The 25,867-nt window shown below is 47.6% G+C and overlaps 1 protein-coding gene across 1 annotated transcript in view; it reads left to right on the top strand.

Moving 5' to 3' along the window:
* LOC142578091 (uncharacterized) overlaps window positions 1-24,235 on the top strand; it is a 98,288-nt gene extending 74,053 nt beyond the window's left edge. Inside the window, exon 5 of the mRNA XM_075687509.1 lies at window positions 24,136-24,235. Within this exon, the coding sequence (XP_075543624.1) occupies window positions 24,136-24,139 (4 nt within the window). The 3' untranslated portion in view covers window positions 24,140-24,235. The remainder of the gene's footprint in view (window positions 1-24,135) is intronic.
* The last annotated feature ends 1,632 nt before the right edge of the window (window positions 24,236-25,867 follow it).

Genomic DNA, 25,867 nt, shown 5'->3' with positions numbered 1-25,867 from the left:
ATTTCTACTTGGTGCCAATCATTGTCAATGAAATTAAATATCAAAAAGTATAAATTTATGCGCATGTCCTGAACTTCTAACCAGCTTCTTTCTTACTATGTTAATAATCTCCCCTTAGACCCTCTTTTATCGTACAAATGTCTTGGTATCCGTATTACTGGCAACCTCTCGTGGTCCGTGCACGCTTCTTAGGTAATTAAAAACGCTAACCGCATGCTGGGATACCTAAAACGCAATTTGACTAAGGCACCCTCTTCCTTAAAATTAATGCTATACAAGTCATAGTCCGCCGAAAGCTGGAGTACGCCGCAGTAGTTTGGGATCCCTCTCAGAAAAACCTAATTCACTCATTAAAAATGGTACAATATAACTCTGCTCGTTTCGTTTTTCCTAATTATAACCGAACTGCCTGCACTTCTGTAATGAAATTAAACCTCGATTTGCCATCTTTACCCTCTCGCCATAAAGACCTTAGACTTTCCCTTTTTCACAAGATATTTCATCATCCTTCCCTTCGCGATGAACTTATCTCCCCTCCTCAATACATTTCATCAAGGTTAGATAAGAATAACATTTGGAATTTCATTATGCCAAACCAATGTCATGTCTCATTCATTCCTTCCGCGTAAATCGGCTGAGTGGAATCGCCTACCCGCCTCAACCGCTACTATTGTTGACCATCAGCACTTCATGGCAGTATTAGGTAACATTGTATATACAGGAGCATTTCATATATGTTCTTGTACTAACAATTGTATCACTGTTTTGTATCACTGTAACACTGTATTACTGCACTGTATGCACCGTATTTCATTTTATTAGCCAGCACTACAAGAACAGTCAGATAACATTATATAACCGAGAGCTATCTATTTCTGTACTACTAACCATTTTGCTGCACTGTACTTTCTTCTGTATTTGATGTAACCACTCCCCTCTTTAATGCGCCTGGCCCTGAGAGTACACGAACTAAATAAATAAATAAATAAATAAATAAATAAATAAATAAATAAATAAATAAATAAATAAATAAATAAATAAATAAATAAACAGAGCTCATATATACCTCTCTAGTGATTACGTCTCTTGCTCTCGTTGCGCAAAAGAGCAGCCTAAAATGTGCAACGGCCAGTAAGACTGCATCCGCATTGTCGCTCATCCTTGGAAACCTCTGAAGGGACCAATAAACGAGAAACCGACGTAATATTGAAGAAAGCCCGCGCGATAGCAGCATTCTGCCAGTTCATTAGAAACAAAATATTCTTCTTAACCTTTTCGAAGTGGACATTTGGGCCACAGGGCTGCTTCTAATTACCTCTTAAATATTTGCCTCGTTTGGCTGCACTGCATAGCTTTGCCCACTCTCTGCAGTTTCCCTGGAATTATACTCCGCGCTTATGGCACCAGGAGCATTTGCCAGCGTATATGTAAACTCAGCAATGATGGCAGGACTAAATTAAAATGTGGGCTTCTTCCAACGTTGCTTCTTTTCGCTTATTCACTGCATAGCCAATCGATTGAGCTACGAGTCAGGCCTCGCTAATTTTGTTACGCTAGCGCTGATGCGAATTGCTGCGAATAGATGAATAAGCGAACACAGACGGCTCATTTTCCTAAGTCATAACAGCTGTTCACAGTTGAGCATAGTGCCAAATGCTGTACATGTGCCCAAATGAACTAAGAAGCATATTTTTAAATCGAGTGACTGAACGAACGCAGCTGCTTTTGCTTGTGGATAAAACCAGCGAGTACCTTTCAGTGTCCATACGCTAGCTCCACGCATTTCAGTACAAACCAAATTTAAGAAAAATAAACGTTGCAAATTTCCTGCAGCCTGTGTAACTCTTGCAACTACAGCTGTTGTTTTTGTTATAGAAAGCAGCGGGAATTTCTATTGAACACCGTAAATACCTACTAGAGGAGGAACTCCTCTGAGCAGTATGCGATACAGCGATTCCACCTTCAAGCCCATTTTCTTTGCCGTCTATGCATGCAACCTTTAATTGAGGACGTCCATTCCAACTCGCCATGACGAACTTTCGAGTAGCCATGCCATATTCAGTTTCTGCGTCAGAATATCAATAACACCCAGTTTTTTTTACACACAACATTCACAGAATTTTCTTTGTCGTAACTTTGTTTATTCTAGGATATTTTTTTGTTATTTGCATTAACACTACTCGGGGAGCAGTTTGCTTCGGAGGAACGAGACAGCGCTTTCGGCGGCGCGCCGCACTTCCCTCAGCGAAAACGCACGAATGCAAAACAATTACAACTTCTGCCTTGTTTCTGTTTGATGAGCTGTCGAAAACGCAACTGACTGTGCGCCAACGCACTGTACTGCGTTCCCGCTGCAAAATGTGGAATGATGCAGAAAAGACGTGCGCAGTAGTTGGCTGCAAAAATAGGGACTGGCATAATAGGAAATAAAATGAATCTGAGTCACCAAATTCACAGCTCGCACGGCTACATAATTCACGGCTACATAAGGACTGCTTGTTTTTGAGGCCTGTGTTTCCCTTAGCATGAGGAATTTCGACTCACCCGCGAGCCTTGTATTGCTAACACACAAAGAAAGGACTTCAACCCCGTAACGTTGGAAGAGTGAGTACACCGCTCTTGCACATGACACAGACAGCGGTGCCGCTTGCCTGGCATAGTAAGTTTCTCGCAGATTATCGACACGCATCTAAACCTACTGGCACGAAAACTTACGCCCAATCTATTGCTAATGTTTCAATAATACCTTAATGAGCGCATACTTCAATCAATGCGCGGAAGCATGGGTGAAGACGCGTACAGCAAGACATGAATGTGCGAAGCTGAACGTTTCGTGGCGGTCCAAGCAGTAAGCGAGTGACTAGCGACTGTACGCTACAAGCTTTTCCGAAGTACAGAACACCTACTTTCGAAGCCTTGTACACAACAAGACCACGTCTGTCGCTACTAGGCACACCACGGGCAAATATACAGAAAATAAACAATTAGATAGTCACCGCACAAATGAACAATTATATAGTCACTGCACCGAGAAACATTACTGCGTCAGAAACTTGAAAAGCCGCTGCTTCAGGATGTTTGCCAAGTAAAGAACGAAGATCATAACACATGAATCTCCATTTAATTTAACAGAAGAAGGCGTGGCCACCTTGGAATACACCTGTAGCCCCACTTTTTCTATAAGCGTTGCATGCGCTGGTCACGCTGTTTGGACAGAAGTTAATCAGCTAAGAAAGCGCTTACCTGTCCGCCAAATCTGCGGCCAACGCTTCGTGTTGTCCACTCAGTCACTGTCGACAAATCTTCTGAAACAGAAATAAAAATAGAAATAGAAACTTCGTTGCAATGGAAAATATTTGAAGGAGGGGGGCGTCGGAGCCTCTCAGTCCAGGGCCCCACTGGCCTCTGCCACCTGCCCTGACCTGGCTAATTATGAACTTTTGTCCTGCCAGGTCGGAGCGGGCGAGCTGTGCATCCCACTGCTCCCTTGTGTTGCTGGTATTTCGCCGATGAGGTTGCTTAGTACACTCCCAGGTTATATGTATCAGGCTAGGTATGCCACCGCACCAAGGACAGTTGGTCCTATAACGAGCGGGATACATGGCGTTTAGCGATTCTAAATGGGGGAATACGCCGGTCTGTATATTACGCCAATCAGCGGCTTTTCCCCAGCTAAGTTGTGGGTGAGGCGGCGGGTATTTTCTGCGGACTCCGCGCTGATGAGCAAGGATGTCTTTGGCATTTAAATTTGTGGAATTTTGTGAGGGATATTGCGAGTTGTTGGGATTAGAAGAGGACGCCGTCGCTCGGTTAGTGAACCCTCGAGCTAACGCGTTAGCCTTTTCGTTCCTCTGTACCCCGCGTGGCCCGGGCACCAGAGTAGGCGATGATGGTGGTTGAAGGATTTGGGGATTATCGCGAGGCTAGCCGCAGTCACGTGCCCCTTGAGAAACATGCGACATGTCTCCTGGGAGTCCGTGACCACGACCGAGTCCCTTTGCGAACGTTCCGTGTGAGCGAGTGCGATTGCCACAGCTAATATTTCAGCCGAGGTGGGGGATCCCGCCGTGGCTGACGCGGTAATTTGCTGTTGGCTGATCGCGTTCACGACTGCCAGGGCGTACCTTCTTTCGTAGCGCAGCCCGGTCGCTTCTGCATACACAGCTGCGTCCGTGTAGTACATGTTGTACCTATGGTTATTAGAGTACGCTGATTGAATATGTTGTGCGCATGCTTTGCGTCTCTCTTTGTTGTACTCGGGATGCATATTCCTTGGAACCGGGGCTACTGTAATTTTGGATCTCATCGAAGGAGGGAGAGGTATGGCCTGCTCTGTGAGATAAATGGGGTATGCGGGGATGTTGAGTCTAGCCAATATTGCCCTACCAGTTTTTGTTAAGCTGAGGCTCTCCCTCTGTCGCATCAGGGTGGCCTGCCTCAGTTCGTCGAAAGTATTGTGCACTACCAAAGCCAACATGGGCTCCGTTGAAGTACACTTAGGCAGGCCCAGAGCAGCTTTGAAAGCGGTTCGTATTATTGTGTTAGCCTGCTTTTCCTCCTCCCTGTTCAGGATTTGGTGCGGTAAGCCATACGTGATTCGACTAACCACTAAGGCCTGTACGAGCCTTAGGGTATCGTCTTCTCGCATTTACACTTTTCGATACGTCACGCGACGCATCATTTGGGCTATGTTGTGGGCTGTGGATTTGAGGGTCTTGGGTGTCTGTAGTGCTTTCCCGTCGCCCTGAAGCCACAAGCCCAGGACTCGCATCGTGGGTACCTCTCGGACTGGTTGACCCTCAACCACGATGTTAATCGATCCTCCGGATTTGTAGCCGTTCGCGTGTATCCGGATGACCTCAGATTTTTCGAGTGCGCACTTCAGGCCACTCCATGTAGAAAATTTCTCCACCGCTAATACTGCGCTTTGGAGCGTATATTCCTTATCCCCTAGTGAACCTTTGCTCGTCCACAGCGTGATGACGTCCGCGTAGAACGTGTAACCTAGGTCGGGTATCCGATCCAGATCGCGCGCGAGGCGACATATCGCCATGTTGAAGAGAAGAGGAGATAATATAGCTCCTTGAGGTGTTCCTTTCTGAGGCATTTTAAATAAATCCGAAATGATGTGGCCGATACTGATGCTCGCCTCGCGGTTGGAAAGAAACGATCTTAAGTAATTGTATGTGCGCTCACCACAACCCGCGAGTTCGAGTTCCTCTAATATTGCGGCGTGAGAGACGTTGTCGAAGGCTCCTTTCAGGTCTAGTGCTAGGACTAGTCTCTCCTCGCCGTACGGTGTATTAGTTAGAATTTCCTCTCTAAGTAGGAGGAACGAGTCCTGGCAAGATAAACCCATGCGAAATTCTATAATGGAGTCCGGGAACCAGCTCCGCTCTTCCAGGTACCGCTGCAATCTGCTATTGATAACCCTTTCATAGAGCTTACCCAGGCAGGACGCGAGCGACACCGGCCGTAGTGTATCAATCGAGGGATTCTTTTTTGGTTTGGGGATCATGATTATTTTAGCCAATTTCCACTCTTGGGGCAAGGCTCCCTTGGCCCATCACTCGCTATTGAAAATCTTTGTTATTTTCGCTAGGGCTACCGAATCTATGTTTCGAATCATTGCATTTGTGATCGAGTCTGGGCCCGGTGCCGAGTTTTTAACTGCGGATTGTGCCGCCTCATACACTTCCTCGTACGTTATTTATTCGTCTAATTTAGGGATCGCCTCCCCCGCGTATTGTCTCTTCGCGTACGATGATTCCGTGACATATGAGGGTCCTATGTTCTTTTTCTGAAGAGCATGGACTAGATCTTGGTCTGGTACCCTCGAAGTTGTCTGCTATAATTTGGAGCTTCTTGTTACTCTTAGTGCGCGTGCTCATCGGGTCTAGCATGCTTCGTAGTATTCGCCAGGTATTGGTCATTCCCAGAGTTCCTGATAGGGTTCCACAGAACGTCGCCCACTCGTTTTTAGCGAGCTCGTTGGCGTGGCCTTGGGCTTGCTCTGCCAAGGGAGCGATGCGTTGTCTCAGGTGTTTGTTTAGACGTTGTCTTTTCCACCTCTTGGCCAGTTTCCGCCTCTCTTCCCATAAGTTGACCAGGTGAGAGTATCAACGGCACCTCCGCTGTACGCTCAATGGCTCTAGCGGTGTCACCGTGTGTTCGTCGAAGGAATTCAGTCCATCCTCGCATGTTAGTCGGGGCTGTATCTGACTCCTCCAGCGCTCTCTGGAATTCTCTATAACGAGACCAGTCAGTTAATTTAGTCATTCCGATTGTTCTTCGCATGTTGGGCGTGGAGAGCGCTACTCGGATTAAATCGTGATTGCTTCCCAGGTTTTCGTCAAAGGAAACCCATTGTGCGTCTCTGATGATAATTGTAAAGGCACGGTCGGGCGCCGTGTTTCTGCTGAAGCTGTTACCCGTGCGCGGCGGTTTGCCGATCAGATTCATCGCCCGTTAGCCCAAGGCCGTTGCGGTGCGCTCGAGTAAGAACCCTTTGGGCGACGTTTTCGCGTATCCCCATAGTATGTGTGGTGCAATAAAGTCACCCACTATCACCGCCTTATCCCTGGTACCCGCTAACTCTTTTGTTGGTGAGAGAATGTGGGATAGGTCGTCCCCTTTGCTTTTGGGAGGACTGTACAGATTTGCGATTATTGTGTGTGCCTTATTTCGTTTCTTTGGCATCACACTGATAACTATGGAATTAGTCTCTCCCTCAGTTTGCGGAAGTGTTAATAATTGAGCGTTTATCGACTTGCTCACCAGCGTGGCGACCTTCGAATTTTCAGGATCGCTCAGAGTGTAGTATCCCTGCAGTTTCGCCGGCTGGGCCGCGACCTCCTGCAGACATATCACGTCCGGAGCGATTCCGGAGTTTTTGTTAAACTGGTGGAACACTGCCGCTTTCTTGGAGAAGGAGCGGCAGTTCCACTGCCATATCTCTAATTGTTCTGAATTTTGTATTCGTTGTGATGTTGTAGCGTGATTAGCCATGTTGCCCACTCTTATTTTAAGCCCGTGACGTTTCCGTGTCCGAGCCGACGGATTCTGTTACGCATTGGCTTACTTTAGTTTTTGATGAACCCGCACCTATCGCAATTGCGCGTTTTTTGGTGGTAACAGCCTTCGACACTGCCTGAAGCTGTTCCGCCACGAACACCTTGTGTTTCTCGAAGTCGTTCGTGCATAGTTTTTGAAATTCCCTTAACCTTTGGGTAACTAACGTCATCATTTCATGCATAAGTATTTTCAAGTTTTCCGCGATCATTGTCTAGACCTGCGCTGCCGTTATCTGCGCGTTATTTGAAATTTGGGTTGTCGGAGACTGCGCGGAGACGGAGTTTATATCAGCCGTCGCTTTCGTTTTGGCTATTTCTTCAGACTGACGCTGCGTTTCCAGCTGTTGTATTGTGCTATTGAAGCGCGCCTCTAACTCTGACATTTGTTTCTCAAGTGATTGTCTTTTGTGTTCTTCTCCTGAGAGCTGTTCTCTTAGTCGCGCATTTTCCTTTTCCTATTTCCGAATACGTTTATCATTTTCATCATTAATCTGTTTTGGAGCAGTGGGAGAAACAACCCTCACCCAGCTCACCTGCTGTTTTATAGGCAATGGCGAATTCGACCGCTGCGAAGCCCTGGAGCTGGAGGGGTCCCTCGAGGGGGTATTGCTCTTCGCTCTGCTTCCGTGTGGAGATCTGGATCTCGATCGGTGCCGGTAGAAGTCCTCCTCTTCCATGGACTGGAACCAGCGCCCCGGTGCCTTTTTTGTGTTCTGTCCCGACCGCTGCCGCGAACGAGACTGGCGAGTCGTCTTCACGCGCTTGGCGGCAATCAGTTTGTTCGGGCACCGACGCGTCTCGTGCCCCGCCGCCCTGCACACGGCGCACTTCACTTCACATTCGTGTCCTGGTGGGGGGGGGGGGGGTATTTTCGAGTCCCCATATGTTCTTGGGGTTCGGACAAACGTCCGAGCGGTGTCCTTCTTGCATGGACTTCAGGCACATTTGGATTGTTGGCCTGTACTCGGTACACCGCATCTCTACTCCCATGTAGTACACGCATTTGACGCGCGTGCCTCCCGAAAAGGTGAGGAGTGCGGTATTTGAGCTGCCTAGCATTCGGGCCCTTTCGATGGTGACTCCTTGGGTCCTGACTCGCAGGTGTTGCTGGAGATCTGCTTATTCCGTGTGTGCTGCGAATCCGTGCACCACCCCTTTGCAGCTATCGTCTGGATCCGCTACGTACGCGTTGAAGGGGTGTCGCTTGCCTCGCAGCTCCATGCACGTGATTCGACGAATGACGTCCGCCACTTCCAGTGAAGGTGTGGAGAGGATGATGATATTCGTTCCCTCTCGGATTCGCAGTATGAAATCCTCTCCGGTGATTTTTTACTGGTTCGGTCCGTTTCCTGTGATTATTGTCCCGGTAGCCCGAATAATCGCTTGTGGTATTTCTATTCTCAGATATTCCTTGAGCATTAGTTCCTTGTGGGGCTTCAGTATAATCTTGATGTCGTTCCTCGATAATGGTGGCAGAGGCTTCCCCTTCTTTGGGCGCATGTTGTGACGACCGATTTGCCCGTCTCCTTTCGCGCCTCCTGCTGATGGCTGTCCGTTTATGTTATTATTGTTGTTGGAAGCCTTTTCCCTGTCGCGATAGAACTAACTGCCAGCCGTCCGTCGCCTGGTTGTGGGCGGAGATCTCTTGGCTTGTGCTAGTCCCCGCTTCGGAAATTATTCTTGTGTCCCCGTTTTCGTCTGCGTTGTTAACCGGATGCGGGGGGGTTATTTGGAGGTCCATGTCTTCTGATGTAGCCATCTCCTACACTCGGCAGAAGCGATCCGGTGATTAAGTGGTGAGGCGGTCGCTCACGCGCTAAGCCTATCGAGGCCTAACGGGGCTTCCGCCGCTTCGAATTTTCAAAGTCGCGTGGGATGACGAAAAATTCACTCACGGAATTGAACTTGGTCTTGAGGCGGAGCGCTTGTCGAGTGGAACCCGATCGGATAGTCGAGGCTGGTGCAGTTGACGAGTTTTCGGCTAAAACGTCCATAGTCGGCATATCCCATGTGAAGAGCGTGTTCTGCCTGAACTTAGTCGTCTTCTCCCCGCAGAAACAGGGGTTTGCTGCGTGCTATCTGGCATCATGCACATCGATTGTAAACAAAGAAGCAACGGAGGCAGCTGGGACAAGCAATGCACGCGTCACCACGTGATTAAGCATGGCGGTGCCCACGGGATCGCTGCGAAAACTGTGCATATTTTTGAGCATAAAACGTTTCCTGAAAGAATAATTTTGACTTATCCTTGGATTCCATTTCAGACTAAATTGCATGTCTGAATCCCCCGCGATTCATTCGGCCACGAACGAACGAGTAATATATACACCTACTTTTACTAGTGGGACAACTCGATATATTCGGTCCACAACAGCGAACACGTACCACTTTCACTGCAACGCAACAAATGCGAATGACTGCGTCGCTCTGTTGCGAAAAATCATTTCCAAGTGCTATTTACACTTACGAATCCTATTTATTCTTTTTTCAGTCTGGTAGCAGGAGCCTTTACAGTCAGAAACCAATTCACATCGATTGTGTGCAGATATTGTGAGGCCTACTTTAAAGTTCAGTTCACGAGATCGCGCACGATTCGCGATTTCACGGCTGCTGAAATAGGCGCTTGACAGGTGCACAGGCCAAGCCTGTTATTCATATTTATGTTGGACAGTGCACGTTACGATTTAGCGCGCGTAGATTGCGTCAGATAACTTCAAAGGTTGACGGCCAGAGTGTAAATTTTGAAACTGTTGATGCTGCTCCAGTTGGCGAGAACTTATTAGCTCAGATGACCAACAAAGAAAAAAAAAGTCTAGTTTTTTTCTACTCGTTAGGACGAGCCCAAAGTATAGGAACCACCAGTGGTTTTGCACATCAGGGAATCTCGTGAGATGTATTAAGCGCCGAAAATATTTTTAAAAATAATCTTTTTAGCAACAGCTTCCGTCTGCATCAGACGCCGCGCCGGCGACGTTGGGTAACTTGCGCCCCTGAGATGACACCTGGCGCGCGTTCCTGTCACGCAGTGTCAAACTTTCAGTAAGCCAGAGGGGGTATCCCGACTTCAAGCCGCAATCAAGCTACGTCGCCAGGTTGCCGACCAAAAAAGTTATCAGATGGTTGGTTCGCTACTACGCGAGGAAGCTGACAATCGATTCGGGGGAGAAGGTTCACGTGTACGAGCACAACTTCCTGGCACCTGCTTGGTTTTGTGTGAGAAATTTCACGGTTTACAACATCTTGGTGGTAAGTAGCCTTGTCGCGTTAATTTTACACGTCTCTGCTGCTTTTCATTCCAACTGTAAAGTCATAAACGGACAGGACCCATCATTTGCAGTTAGTCTTTCCCGCACTTAAAAGGAGACCTAAATTGATGGTATATTCCGTCAGTTTAATTACGATGTTTAATTGCATCTATGGACGGAAGCAGAATCAGTTTATTCTCGACGAAAACTAAGATAATTACACAAGTATATTCGGAAGGAGATCCCGTACTCAGAAACTGAACTGGGATCGCCTGTGCATGATAAGAATAATAATTTATACAAACAATGACAACGTGCAAAGTTTATCATAAAAGCTTTCAGGAGGCAGGACATAAATAAACAGAAAGACAGCAGGTGAATGCATTAAACAATAACAAGGCTTTGGATTAGTCAACAATAGGGAAAACTACAAAGAGAGCTTATTAAAAAAAAGTGAGAATGAAAATGGAAAATAAATGCGGAGAAGAAATACAGACAGTTAAAGTTATATATAAAAACCGTAGTACACCGAAAAAGGAAAGTTGAAGGAACCTAAAAGAAAGTTCTTGAGTTGTGCGTGAAACCTGTGAGCTTTCAGCAGTATTCAAGGAAATTGTAATGTGTTCCAAAGAGATAAACAAGAAAAGTATAATGATTGCTTGCCGTAGTTGGTACGAACGCAGGGTAAAATGAAGTGCATGTTGCCTGTAAATGTAGTATTGTTCATATTATTAAGGGATGTCTTTGGTATCATGGTTACTGGAATATCATTGTTTAATGACCTAAAAAGGAAGTGGCCAGGTTATATTTTACAAAATCAGTCGCATTCAAAATATTTGATTCATGTGAAAACTGCTTTGCGCTAATGCTAAGAGGTGAAAATGTTATTAGGTGAATAGTTTGATTTTGAATTACTTGCAACAACGTTAGTTCACTGATCTCTCCAACGCGCTACTGAAAATATTGTGTTACTAAAATTGGCGTTGTTTACGGCAAACACGTCCGGGAAGAACTTGTTACGGCGTTTCGTGCCTCTCGATGACTTCAAAAAATGTCGTAACGTTATCAACGTGTTGGTGGCGCTCATGCAGCTGGCACTAGCGAAGCCGTGTGACGCTTTGATCTCGTTAGATGATTCTGCGCAACGTTGAACTATTCCACTACCCAAACCGAAGGCGCATGAGCAGAAGCTCTCATGAGTTGCGGCTGGCATTGACCAGATTAGCACAAGATTGCGCTGCGCGTTCAGCATTGTCATCGTCCAGTTGAGACATCGCCTTCTGGCGCACCTTGTCCCCAGTATTTGAGATATTGGTACCTATACACAAGAGCACACCTTGTTGCTGCGCCTATCTTGACACTTTGTTGCCACTCACAATGCTTAGCACCCAGGAGCAATAACTGCCACTGTACGTGCCAAATTGCTTGAAAGACTCGATCAAATCTTGCACGTGCCAATTGATCTGGCCGCGAATATCAGCGCATCAATCACTGCCAATAAAAGTGATTTATTATTTGTCTTTAATCATATTGTCTATGGTGGTGGACACTTAAAGTTTTCAGAGAAATCGTTAGAACCCAGTTCCGCGGCTTTAGTTCTTATTTCGGTTACTGATTTAACGTCTAGCTTCGCTCAAGTTTTCGAAGACTGATTCGCTGCGAACACACTGAATGTTTGAGCGCTCTTTACCAGTCCTTTTACTTTGCAACAACAGGTGTCCACAGATGGAAACAATACATTCCTTTTAGTGCGAAAGCTCTAGTCCAACGCCTAAGGTCAATCTCGGCGCGCGTGTGACCTTCAACCGCCGGCGCGCAAGTATGAAGGTGTGACGTTACGTCGCGTGATCCTCTCTGGAGAGGCGTCGCCGCTGTGTAGCATGTGACTAGGCGAGTGTGGGGTAAAAATAGGGCGACACAACGCGAGCGTGCGCACACGTTGCGGCAGGTTGGCGAAAACGACAGGGTCTGTAGTTCGGCCTACGGTTCGACACGTGCAGCGTCGAACGACGCTCGCTTGCTCGTCTACAACTTCGGGCTATAAACGCCCTTGAACAGCTGTTTCGGCGGTGCTTGGTCGCTCAGTCTCGACATGGACGAAGCACGCGCTGGTGCGATTGCGTAACCCCTTCGCCGCAGGCGCCAGGCCATAGAGAAAGACATTAAACAAGAGCGGACACTTCCACAGAGCCCAGCAGTCGAATTAACTGTAGTGCATCAAAGCGCGTGATTAACACCTCCCGGTTTCGGGCGCGCGTTTTTAACGCTATCTGGCTCGCGTTGCGCCCGCTGCGCTATTCGATGCGATTTTTTATTTTTTTTTTGCTTGTGCTGCTCAATCGCGCGTGGTATTGGAGTGGAATGGTTTCACGATGTATTGAAAATGGTTGCGAACTATTTTTACGACCCTGAATCGAATCTGTGACATGCGCAATTTCATAAATTAGACGCAAGACACCTTATAAATGAGGAAATGTCTATTTCGCTCTATAGAAATGCTCGTTACGGGCTTTCTGTGCATTCATACAACGTTGCGGCACCAGGTAATCAGCAGTAGTTCCCGTACGAAGCTTCACATGACGACGCCAGCTAGAAGAACGTAAATTACAAGCATCTGTCATTTTCGTACTTGGTCCTTATAGGAACGCTGTGTGTAGAAGCGAAACGTGCGAAAGTGGTGAAGGAAGGAAGGTAATCAACTTTATTCAATGTCCTGCACGCCACGAGGGCTTTGGGCTCTCATGGAGTGGGCGTCTCCCATGACGGAACCGGGAGGTTCTGTTTCCTGGCGGCGTCGTGGAACTGCTGGAAGGCCCAGAGTTGGGAAGCGAGTTCTTCGGTCCGGATTGCTTCTTCAAACTTGCGCTTGTCCGGTCGGGAGTTTATTTAAGCTTGCGAGCACGGCCAGAGTAATGACAGATGTTAAGGGATGTATTGCAATTGGTGAAATAAGACTTGTCGTAGAGCTCAGGCATTTTTATTTCAGAATACTGCAGGCCATTGCTTGGCCCAAGCACGAAGCATGTAGTGGTGTAGTCTGTTTTTGCGTGGGTTATGTGTCTGTTTGTAGCATTCTGAGTGTAACCGCTTGAGCTCGAGTGAGCAAGCGGTGAATGGGCAGCATTACAAACGAAAGCAATTTGATTTTGCATACCTGGAGCAGGAAATACCCCACTCGTCGCAAACATTACCAATAAAATATAAAGAAAATATTATTTCCAAGCATTCCTACATTCCCAGACATCGTTTTCTGCACTTTAGGAGCACAAATACACGGGCGACTGCGCGTTTGCAAAACAATTTGGTCTCAGCCCGCGCGGTAATATGCTACATACAATGAGGTGGCCACAACATGGCTCTCAGCCAGATCATGCTAGACGCTGACAGAATGCATTCTACTCGCACAGAAGAAAAATGCGGGGGTGCAAAGCGTTTTTTTTTCAGCAGACAGAAATTTTGAGTTCTTTGTTTTTGAGCTCCTCTGCGTTATATATATTTTGCACGTTCTGTCGCCGAAAGCAACAGACTCCAGTGTTAACACTCTTGGCAATCACTCGTCGCGTCTTTGACAAGCGTGAGTACCGAAAGAAGGTGCGCGTTGTGGGGACACAGAAAGCGTCACGAACTTGTCCCAGCAAGATTCAGTACGCGCAAAACTAAGTGCGTCACACGGCCAAGCTGCTTTTGACTAACTGCGCCACCACACCGGGCGCGGCCACTGTGCTTGAAAAGTGCCCCTAAAGAAAACGAAATTAGTAGCAATAATGTTCAGGGTCAGAGAAGGCGCCAAGACTAGTCCTAGCAAGATTCATCACGCCCGAAACTAACTGCGTAGCGCGCCCGAGCTGTTTTTCGCTAACTGTGTCACATCGCCGGCCGTAGCCACTGTGCTTAAAAAGTACCTTTAAAGGTACCTAAAGTAGTTACGATAATGTTGAGGGCCCGAGAAAGGGCCAAGACTTGTCCCCTTGTCCCAGTAAGATTCAGTACACGCGAAACTGCGTCACACGGCCGAGCTGATTTTCGCTAACTGCATCATAAGGCTGAGTGCGGCGAGCGTGCCTAAAATCTACCGAAATAAGTTACAATAATGGTGGCCTCATACGAATCATGAGCTCAAATTAACTACGCCAGGAAGGCCAAACTGTTTATATCACTGACTGCGTTACAAGTCTCGGTGCTATGCCATAAAATCCTAAATTGCTTGAAATGCGCCGCAGACTGTTAAACAAAATTTCTCGCCTTGCCGTAGCCAAATAGTGCAGTGGCGCCGTGTCGAGGTGCAGAAGGAACGCAAGAATACGCCGGGAGTCCAACAAACAATGCTAAATCAAAGAAAATTCACAGTTCCGCCGCAAAAGCAAAGCACCGATTGCAATAGCAAATTAGTAGATAGCTGTACGAAGTAAGGGTAGTAGTCTTATCGGCCTATAAACTCGTATACATCCGCTTACTAACTAAATTAATAATGAAAGTATAGGTAAGCGGGACTACACGAGGACGTAGAAAGAAACGGACACAAGGAGACAGCGCTGTCTTTGTGTGTCTGCTTCTTTCTACGCACTTGTTCAGTCACGCTTAAACATTCAGTCATCGATTCAAACCAACTAGCCCACTAACGTGTGATAACTAAATTAACCAGCACGGTGTCACGCATGCACAGGTAAACATGAGCACACATCGACCCAGTGTCGCGGAAACTGTAAAAATTCTGGAGTTAGGAATCACGGCACCAGCATCGAGCCAATTGACCTCCATGCATCTGTCGCTTCAGGGCGTACGAACTATCGAAAGAACAGCCCATATGAAGTCATCGGCGCTACGCGAACTCTGAAAACACCGCAGATAGCTTTGAAGATGAGGCCCGTGGGGGCGCGCACTTTGGGCACGTCGCAGGTAGCTTTTAGGACACGCAAGCGCCAGTATTGCGTCCCTACGGCGTCCGCCAAAGGCGTCTACTGCGGCGTCCGCGATTCGCGTGGCCAACGCCGTAGCAGACGCCGCGGTTATGTCCACTCTGTACGGAGCGGCGGGCGAGGATGAAATCGAGGCACCGTAGCAGCCGCCGGAGAACGCCTCTCCTGCCTCGCGCGCCACAGGAAAGGGCACGGATCCGGGCTGCGTTCCACGCCCGCGCACGCGAGATTGAATCACGTTCGCCGGCTCACCCACACACGCATTCACTCACACGGAAACTCACGGCGACGGCGACGGCAGAAATCCACTTGCATTGTCCATATAATTGCTATCGCAAAAAAAAAAAAGAAAAATAGGCAGACGGGTCGCCGAAAATACGCCACACAGTATATGCTCATTTGTACGTAAAAATTTTTTAGGCTTAGCGCGAAAGAATAAAGAAAGAAGAGAACGTCCATAAGTTCATTTCGCATTCTTTTTTTTTTTTTGATGATTGCGTGAGCTAACGGATGGGCCTAACAGTAGGGGTTACCAGTTTCATGTTGCCAGTTTTCGCCGAGTGTCCCGTCTTGTTGAATTTCTTTCTCTATGGCCACGCTGTGTCCGAGCACCCTGCCGATATAGCTCGACGGGAAGAAGCACTGAAGAACCGCGTCTTATAATGCTTAACAGAGCTTTCGCTCGTATAGCTAGGTTGAATCCACGATTAATCACAGCCACTTCTTTTACCGTCGCTGATTTAACATTTAGCTTTGCTCAGCCTTGCAGAGGATTAATTAGCTGCGACCACCAGTGAACCTTTGAGTTCTCGTTACTAGTCCTTTCATTTCTGAACTACACGTTTCCACACTTGCAAACAATACAGTTATTTGTAAAGTTGCTGATTTAACCTCTAGCTTTGCTCAAACTGTAGAATGAATATTAGCTGCGACCAGCCGTGAATGTTGAAGTGTCCCTTTCCAGTTCTTTCATTTGGAACCAACAGGTTTCCTTAGTTAGAAACAATGCACTTGTCTTTATACGGTCACTGATATAGCGACTAGCTTTACTCAACCTATCAGAGGATGCATTAGCTGCAACTACCAGTGAAGTTTGAGTGCTACGAATTCTTTAATTTGGGAACAACAGGTGTCCACCAGCAGGAGAACCCACCGAACTTTACAAGATGCAAAGTTAATTACAGAATGGTTCTCAGTCACAGTACACCCAGCGGCCGCCGTCACAGTTTCTTGCCAACATTATTATAAATATTCGATGCAGTGCTGATGAAGACGAAGGAGATTTAGCGTTCGCGAGAACGGCAGGAAACCACGAAAGACGGGCTGCCTGTCTTATTTTCCCTGAATTGGGTGCACCCAGTGATTAGTATTTGGGAGTTCTTCGTGCCCTGGTTCAAATGGGATAGGACTGCATTAATTAATAAAGGGAAAATGCGACATCCACCCGTTCGCAGAAATTGCTACAAGGGAAACCCATGCGGGTTCCTCGAAAGAAAAGGCTCGCAGTTGAAGGAAAATTTGTCATTTTCCGGGACTCGAACTCGGGACCGCCGCCTTTTCGGGGCCGCCACTCTACGATCTGAGCTAACCAGGCGGCTTGCAGATTGCAGGGCGAAGTCGAATTTGTCAACAACTCGAAGCAAAGGCAAGACTTTTGACGTACTAGTTCTGCGGAAACCTGGAAGGCGGAGAGAAGTTCTTCTCTCCCCCTTGCAGGTTTCCTCAGTACTTTTACGTCAGGAGTGCACTATGTTCTGAACCCGAATCGCATGGTGAGGCAACCTCTTTGAAATGTTCCAAAGCCAGGACAAGAAGGTAGCTTCCCAATTTTTTTTGCCAGCGTTACTTTGTTTTGTATTATCGGCACTCTTGATGCGCGTTCGAGCCCTCATCGTGCATTCTCTCTAAGGAGGCGCATGCGCCGTTCGAGCGTGGAGGGCCAGTGGGTGTCCAAAGAAGCGGAATGCGTCTGGAAGGATAAAATAACAAAACAAAATGAGCGTGCCGTCATCACTCCGCTTAGCCGACTCGCTGGCGAAGCCAGGATTGCGTCCTACGTTACGCTGTGGTCATCGTAGTTATGAGCATGCGTATTATAAGCACTCTAACGTCACTGCTCATCTGCTGCTTGCATGCACTGGTATGAGCGGTATGGTAACAGTAAAGGTTAAACTAACGTTTCCTATTATTTCACTAGGCTCTAACACTCGTAAACTTGCTCAACGATGATGCATCACGTGTATCATCGAGGTGTGACACGTGAAAGGCGGCTCGTGGCGCTACTGACCGTCTCAGCATCCTTAGACACCTTGTTGAGGCCAGGGCGCAGCGGCTTTTTGGCTAACAGCCTTTACCTTGCTTGCTACGTCACGTGAATATTGTAACGACGTGGGATCGACGAGTATGCGTAGCAGCACCGCCAAGAAACGCAATTTATCAGTCGTCCAAGGGAAACAACAACGTCTTCTTCGTCTGCCCCGCTTCACCTAAAAACCCGCGCTACTTCAGCGTCATCCCCACAGGCGAATACCCGCTGCATTATGGTTCTGCCAACTATAGTTGTGTCATTTGCTCCCCCTTTAGAAAAGATCATCGTGCCGATGATACAGGCTTGGAAAGCAGCGGTAAAGAACTGCGCAGTCTTGTCAGTCCTCATAGTGCGGCTTCATACGAAGCACGTGAGCGACCTCGGGTAAATGCCGTCGGCGCTTTGAACAGTGCGAGCTGTCTGGAACGACTTCGTAGTTGACGTCACTGATGCGTCGGAGAACTATGTAGGGCCCGATGTATTTGCGTAGGAGCTTTTCAGAGAGACCACGCTGTCAAATAGGTGTCCAGACCCACACTTTGTCGCCCATGTTGTATGTTACGGCTTTGTGCCGAAGATAGTAGCATCTGGCGTCACAGTCCCGTTGTTCGCGGATTCGCAGACGCGCAAGCTGCCTAGCTGCCTCTGCTCGGTGCGTTATCTCTTCAGCACCCGTCCCGTTGTCGTCAAATTCATGAGGGAGCATTGCGTCTAATGTTGTTGTAACTTCACGGCCCTATACGAGACTGAAGGGCGTCTTGCGAGTGGTCTCTTGACGAGCCGTATTGTACGCGAAGGTGACATAAGGTAAAACCTCGCCCCATTCCTTATGCTCTACATCTACGTACATGCTTATCATATCAGCCAATGTCCTATTGAGTCGTTCTGTCAGTCTGTTTGTTTGAGGGTGATACGCTGGTGGGCGGTACCACTTAGACGTAGAATGATATCTAAAAACTGGGCCATGAACGCAGTACCTCTGTCCGTGACGACTACTGCGGGAGCACCATGCCTTAAAACGATGGATTCCAGAAAAAATCGTGCCGCTTCATCTGCTGTAGCCTGTTGCAGTGCACTTGTCTCGGCATATCTAGTGAGATAATCCTTGTCGACCATTATCCACCTATTACCAGTAGTAGACGTTGGGAATGGGCCCAGAAAGTCCATGCCTACTTGTGCAAATGGTGTGGCCGGTACGTCAACAGGGTGCAGTAAGCCGGCTGGTTTGACGGGTGGCGGTTTAAGACGTTGGCAATCCACACATGTCTGAACGTAACGTTTAACGACCGCAGTAAGTCTCGGCCAGTAGTAATTCTGCCGAATCCGTGCCAATGTGCGAGTGTAGCCCAAGTGCCCAGCAGTCGGCTCGTTGTGGCAGGCGTGTAAGATTTCACGTCGAAGCGGTGCTGGAACAACAAGTAAGTAGTTGCTGCCCCTAGGCGAGTTCTTCTTGTAGAGGACGTTGCGACGCAAGCAGTATGATGCCACCCCTCTTGCAAAGAGCCTCGGCACGCTGTTGGTTCGTCCTTCGAGGTAATCAATAGGCGGCAGCAATTCAATGTCATCCCGTTGATGGCGTGAAAGATCGGCAGTATTCACGAGTCCCAGAAAAACCGTGTCGTCATCCTCTTGTGCTGCCGGCTCAACAGGAGATCGAGAAAGGCAGTCGTCGTCTGCGTGCCGTTTTCCCGACTTGTATGTAACACCAAAGTCGAACTCTTGGAGTCGAAGACTCCAGCGTGCGAGCCGGCCTGAAGGATCTTTCAAATTAATGAGCCAGCAGAGGGAATGGTGATCACTAAAGACGGTGAAAGACCGACCATACAAATAGGGACGAAATTTCAGAGCTGCCCATGCTATTGCGAGGCATTCTTTTTCAGTGGTGGATTAGTTAGCTTCGGCTCGGGATAGTGTCCTACTGGCGTAAGCAATCACTTTTTCGCTGTTGCCCTGCCATTGTACTAGCAACGCCCCTAGACCGACATTACTAGCGTCTGTATGCAATATCGTCGTAGCTTCCTCATCGAAGTGTGCTAATACGGGAGGTGATTGCATGCGTTGCCGGAGCTCGTGGAATGCCAGCTGCTGGTCTTCGCCCCAAGTAAAAGGCATATCTTCTCGGTTGAGCTGTGTTAACGGCCATGCAATACGCGAGAAACTCGCAATAAATCGCCGGTAATATGCACAGAGTGCCACAAAACGTCGCACGGCTTTTTTGTCTGATGGAATCGGAAAATTAGCGACGGCGGCAATTTTATCCGGATCAGGTCGGACTCCTTGGCTACTGACGACGTGACCGAGGAACTGGAGCTCATGAAAACCACAATGGCACTTCTCAGGCTTCAAAGTGAGACCGGCAGAGCGTATCGCTTCAAAAACAGTTTTCAGCCTTCGTAAGTGTTCGTCGAACGTTGCGGAGAAGACAATCACGGCATCCAAGTACACCAGGCATGTTTGCCATTTGAGTCCGGAGAGCACATTGTCCATTAGACGCTGAAATGTTGCTGGCGCCGAACACAAACCGAAAGGAAGTACCTAAAATTCATAAAGTCTGTCAGGCGTCACAAAGGCCATTTTCTCACGGTCTCTCTCATCCACTTCGATTTGTCAATAACCGCTTTTCAAATCCATTGAGGAAAAGTAGCACGCGTTTCGCAACCTATCCAAGGAATCATCAATACGGGGCAGTGGATAAACGTCCTTCTTTGTGACCTGATTGAGCTTCCGATAGTCGACGTAGAAGCGCAGGCTACCGTCCTCCTTCTTCACTAAAACTACAGGTGATGCCTAAGCACTATTAGATGGTCGAATAACGCCATCTTCGAGCATCGTCTTCACTTGTTTTTGTATTGCTTCGCGTTCCTTTGGGGCCACAGGATAAGGGTTTTATCGGATGGGTCTGGCGTCGACATCAGTAATGATGCGGTGTTTGGTAAGTGGCGTTTGACCAACTCTTGACGCAGAGGAGAAACAGCCCTGGTACTGATTGATGAGCTCAAGAAGACGGTTCCGCTCAAAGGCCGTTAACGTCGGATTAACGTCTACAATAGGCGCAGCTGTGTGGATTGTAGAGGCCGACTCCTGCGCTAAGTGGCAGTCTTGTATTTCTGTCACTTCGTCGATATAGGCGTCAGCAGTGCCTCTAACGATGTGTCGGCGCTCCTTACTAAAATTCGTCAGCAAGAGCTCGGCGCATCCGTCGATTACATTGATAAGTGCTCTGGCAATGGAGACCCCGCAATTCAGTGCTAGCGCACTGATGTGTTCAGCTACTCCAGTCCCATTTTGCAGGCTGTCACAGCGCACCTGTATGAGAGAGCAACTCCGCTGCAAAAGTATGACGTCGTCCACGGCAATACGTAAGCGACGTTGTTGTGGCTTCTCATGGGTGACATTATCCGAACTCGTGGAAAATGTGACGCTTCTCTCACGGATGTTAATCACGGCGCCGTACTCCCGTAGGAAATCCATGCCCAATTTAAGTTCTTTACCACACTCAATAAGGATGACGAGGGTGACGACAAAGGTTGAACCGGCGATTAAGAGTCGGGCCGTGCATTTCCCGACAGGTGTCATCAACTGACCTCCGGCGGTTCTTATGTTGGGCCCGTGCCATGGTGTCTTCACCTTCCTTATTTTATCAGCGACCTGTAAGCTTAGGATTGAAAAATGGGAGCCAGTGTCAACCAGAGCGGCTATTTCGTGGCCGTCAATGCATACGATGAGCTCGGCGCTGACGATGTCAGTTACGTCTTTCGTACTTCTATCCGTCGTATTCGTCGTTGTGCTGGGCGTCTTTTTCGTCAATGTAGTCTTCTCGTCGTCGTTCGTCGATAACGGGGCATGTGGAGCAGTTCGAGTATTGGCAACCTCACCCCCGGAGGTCGCTGCGGCTAGTTTCCCCGTCGAGGGCTAGGCGATCTGTCGCTAGTGACGTCGGCAAAACTGCGACGAGTCAGCGAATTGTAGCGCGCCGGAGATGGAGAAGGAGAACGTGGTCGGGGTATCGGCGTATTTTGTGGCTGACTGTTCACAGGAACGTCGTTGTAAGCGCGTTGACCGTCGTACGGAGATTAAGCATAGTTGGCAGGAAAGCTTGGGTGTTGAGTGGCGCGATAGTTGTTCCATTTGTGGCGAACTCTATAGACGTGTCCAGCTTCACCACAATGATAGCACACTGGTCGACGGTCGACGGTGCGCCACAAATCGGTTTTCCAACGCTGATAGTTCGGCGATAACTCTCCATGGAGCCAAGGAGTGGCGTGTGCATGTCGAAAATACGGCGTTGTTTGTGCTGGCATGATCGGCGGGGTCGGTAGAGTCGACGAGGGCGACGACGTCGGCTCTGTTTGTGGCGTAGGTGGTGTTGTATTTATGGGTGTCAACGGCGTTGAAGTTGCGTTGTGTGGACGGCGAACAGCCTCCGCATAAATGAGGCGCCGCGCAACGTTCCTACAGTTTGGCGCTGATAAAGCTTGCCGGACTTCCTCCCGGACTACATCAGCAACAAAAGATAACGCTGGCGTTGGTTCCGTAGGCGCAACCACAAAGCCGAGCTGCCTAAGCTCTTCTCACACCACCTCTCGGACAACTTCACGCAGAGACATGTCGCTACTCGCAGCCAGTACGGAAGTGTTCGCCGCCGAGTTTCTCATATCATGCTGGCGGTATCGTTGATGCAGGGCCCGTCCAATGGCTGTAGCCTCTTTTGTGAACTGGGCCACTGTTGTCGGTGGATTTCTCACAAGGCCGGCAAACAGTTGCTCCTTCACTCCTCGCAAGAGATATCGCAGCTTTCTTTCCTCTGGCATGTCTGGGTCTGCCCTACGGAAAAGACGGGCCATGTCTTCCGAGAACATAGTAACACTCTCATTGGGCTTTTGAACCCGGATTTCAAGGAGACGCTGTGCGTTTTCCCTCCTGTCGATGCTTGAAAAGGTATCCAGCAGCTGTGCGCGGAAGTCGCCCCACGTGGCAAAGCTCCTTTCCCGCTTCACGTACCACGTACGAGCATTGTCCTTCAAATAGAAATAGACACTCGAGAGTTTGTCCGCCAAGCTGGTCTTATGGTTATACTGGGCGACGCGCTCGAACTGGTCTAGCCAATCTTGGACATCTTCAAAGGCATCACCATGAAAGCGCTCCGGGAACATAGCATTCTGTAGTGTTTCTTGCGATGGAGCTGCGGTGGCCATGTTATTTCTAGGAGGCAAACGATTTCTCGAAGGTTCTTGCAGGGGACTGGACTCGGGCGCTAAGCTTAGTAGGCGACGACTGAGCCGGTGGACCAGTGTTTCGATGCGCGATGGTGATTCCAAGCTCGATCGTCGGCTCCGCGAAGGGGTGCCAAGCATGAAGAATACCCAGCACCTCCACCAGTGTAACGACGTGGGGTCGACGAGTATGCGGAGCAGCACCGCCAAGAAACGCACTTTATCAGTCGTCCAAGGGAAAAACAACAACTTCTTCTTCGTTTTCCCCGCTTCACCTAAAAACCCGCGCTACTTCAGCGTCGTTGCCACAGGCGCATACCCGCTGCATTATGGTTCTGGCAAATATAGTAGTGTCAATATGGTGCACCCGCGTGCAGTTGGAGCGCCACCGTCGAGTTCAAGCGCAATGCTAGCTTTGCTATCGCCATCAGTGCTTCATCCTTGGGGCACAACTGCAAATGTATAACACGCCTTTCTGTTGTTACTTATTTTGCCATTTCTTGATCTTCCCTTTCGAAGCCAATAATCATTGCTTGTTTGTCTTGTTGCTTTATGTTCGAGGGAGTTCCACTTGGGAATAAAATGGCAAAAGTAGCATTCAGTCTGTCAGGTAAAGTCATAATTAATTGACATGTCAACAGGAACCATAAAAAAGTTCGATAGTACCAGCTCTACTAAATTATACAATACGGACTGGCAAGAGCTGGAACTGTTGGTGGTCAATTTTCTTTAAACGCGGGCCGCCCACTGCCAAGTACCTACGTTGCAGGACACCGCTCTTAAGGGAGTTTGCCATTCGTTTGCCCCGTTGTTTGTGTTCTTGCCTTCAATTATGCGACGGAGCTGCCACGGCCGGGCATTCAGCTCTACTCTCTGATACACCACAGTGGCCGTTGCCGAGTGTCACAGTGGACATAAAGTTAAATTTTTTATTCAAATTTTATGAACGCCCACATATGGGCATTATATAAAGGGGTGTTACAATAAGTCAATGATTGCTACAAGACACGCATTTAGACAGATAATAATTTTAGAATAACATAAGAGCCCAAGCGAAAAAGAAACGTAAAAGCAGAATAACGAACTCAATGTGTACCTAAAAAGAAGACAACACGTTCAAAACCTTCGAGACTGATATGACCATTAGAATTGGCGCGACAAAAATTCAAGGTTATTTAGAATGCATAACTGAACGGGGAAATGAGCCTCGAAATACAGATTCTATAGGAGATACTAGCATGTATATTTGTGTTCTGTTTATGTTTGTAAATTTATACAACGTTTCTGCTTTGGAGACAGACGCCTCTACGTACTTGAATTATTATTTACTTAAAAGCTTTGTCATTCTTTACCTTCGATGCATTTTTGTTCTTGTTGCAGGTGACGAGTTCAAACCTGTGAAAATATAAATCTGTTGGTCCCCGTACCGAAGAATGCCAAATTTATTTCATGGGTTACGGAAAGAACCACAATAAACAAATATCTGGTTATTCTTATAACACTCTATAGGGTTCCTGTCTTCCGCACTTATCTTGACATTCACTTCTCTCAGCTCATGCTCAGGAATTTAGGGCGTTACCTGCTTGATTATCATCTGCCCAACCTCACGTAATTGCACCAGCCTAACTGAATAGGCCGCATCTTGTAAAAATTATATTTCAGAATGGCGCTGGTATTCCAATAAAATTTATTTAGCAACATCGGGAGGGTACATACCTTTATTAACCTGCGTATTTACGGAACTTAGTCACTATTACTTTGCTGCCTTATATAATAATTTTGGTCAGGAACGAAACACCATAAAAACGAAGTAGGAAAGCTTCCAGTAATTGTCGTAAATGGTGGTATTATTGGAAAGGTGTTCCATTTAAACGTTGCTATTTGAAAGGTGATGAAACACAGGTGGACTGTTAAAATGTAATTTTATGCATGCTGTCCACTGAATTACGCTGATTCAATGAAATGATCAATCGATCACTCGTATAATAAATGAATAATTTCTTTAGCTTGCCCAGCAACAACCATAATGCATCGGTGCTGGCGCATATACTGGGCATACGGCAGTGGCCACACTGCTTCGGAGTAAATGCCGGATTGTGATGCAAGCGAAACAAGCGCCTTGCGCAGCCTTATTGCTTTTAGTAGCTACGGTGGGACGCAGAAGTAAAGAACTACTGCAGGGAGGTGGAGGACAATTGAAGGACGCCAGCTCATTTGGTTGCTGACATTTTCCACGAAGACGAAGGGTATCTACGAAGCGCGATCAGCTCAAATAGACGAACTTGTAGGAAGACGTTGCTTAACCATGAAAAAATACAACTTATGCCCGTAAATTAGGCGTTGCTAGAGTGACACCTGTGATACAAAGAACGGTCACTTGCGTGGCAAATGCCATCTGTGGCAACATTGCGTCGCAGTCGCTGTAACTTTCTCTATGTGCGCTTAGCATTGCTTTCGGAACACGATCGACGCGTCTCGTATGTTTGCCCGGACGTGGTAACCTGGGGTCGCATTCTGTAGCGGTCCACATTCGAAGCGGTTCGCTCTGGTTGTTACGCAGCTCGGAGAAAGAGAGCTGAACGTGGCAGCGCAATGAGGCCACTCAACGAGCGGCGATCTGCCGGAAGGTAAGCTCATCGTTTTTGTCATTGCTTAGGACAATATACGCATTGAAGGATGTTGATAATTCGAGAAAACTTATTGACTTGGATTACAAATATGAATCGATGAAATATGGGCGCAGTTCAAGGCAGATGCAAGGATTTTTCACTGATCATTTTATTTCCACCGTAAGAAAACGCACTAAGAAACAGATTCCATGGATTACACTTGATGCTATTCACCTAAAACGTAAAATCAAACGCTTAAGAAAAACGAACAAGACAAGTTTGATTCCTGACTATCGCGCTCGTTTAAACTCTCTTAGTCATTAAAAAGTAAAATAAAGGAAAATAAACTAACACTACTGCAGTACCACACTGAAAGCGTTCATTAAAATTTTACCCCACAAGTTCTGGCGATTATAAGCTCCCAATGGTCAAACAGTACGGCAATACCCACTAAAGAAATAGATGCTGACTCCTTCAACATTCACTTTCAGTCAGTTTTTACG

Source organism: Dermacentor variabilis, chromosome 4 (assembly GCF_050947875.1).
Source record: "Dermacentor variabilis isolate Ectoservices chromosome 4, ASM5094787v1, whole genome shotgun sequence".
Lineage (NCBI taxonomy): Eukaryota > Metazoa > Arthropoda > Arachnida > Ixodida > Ixodidae > Dermacentor > Dermacentor variabilis.
The sequence above is the reverse complement of the archived record's forward strand: the minus strand, read 5'-3'. Positions and strand labels throughout refer to the sequence as shown.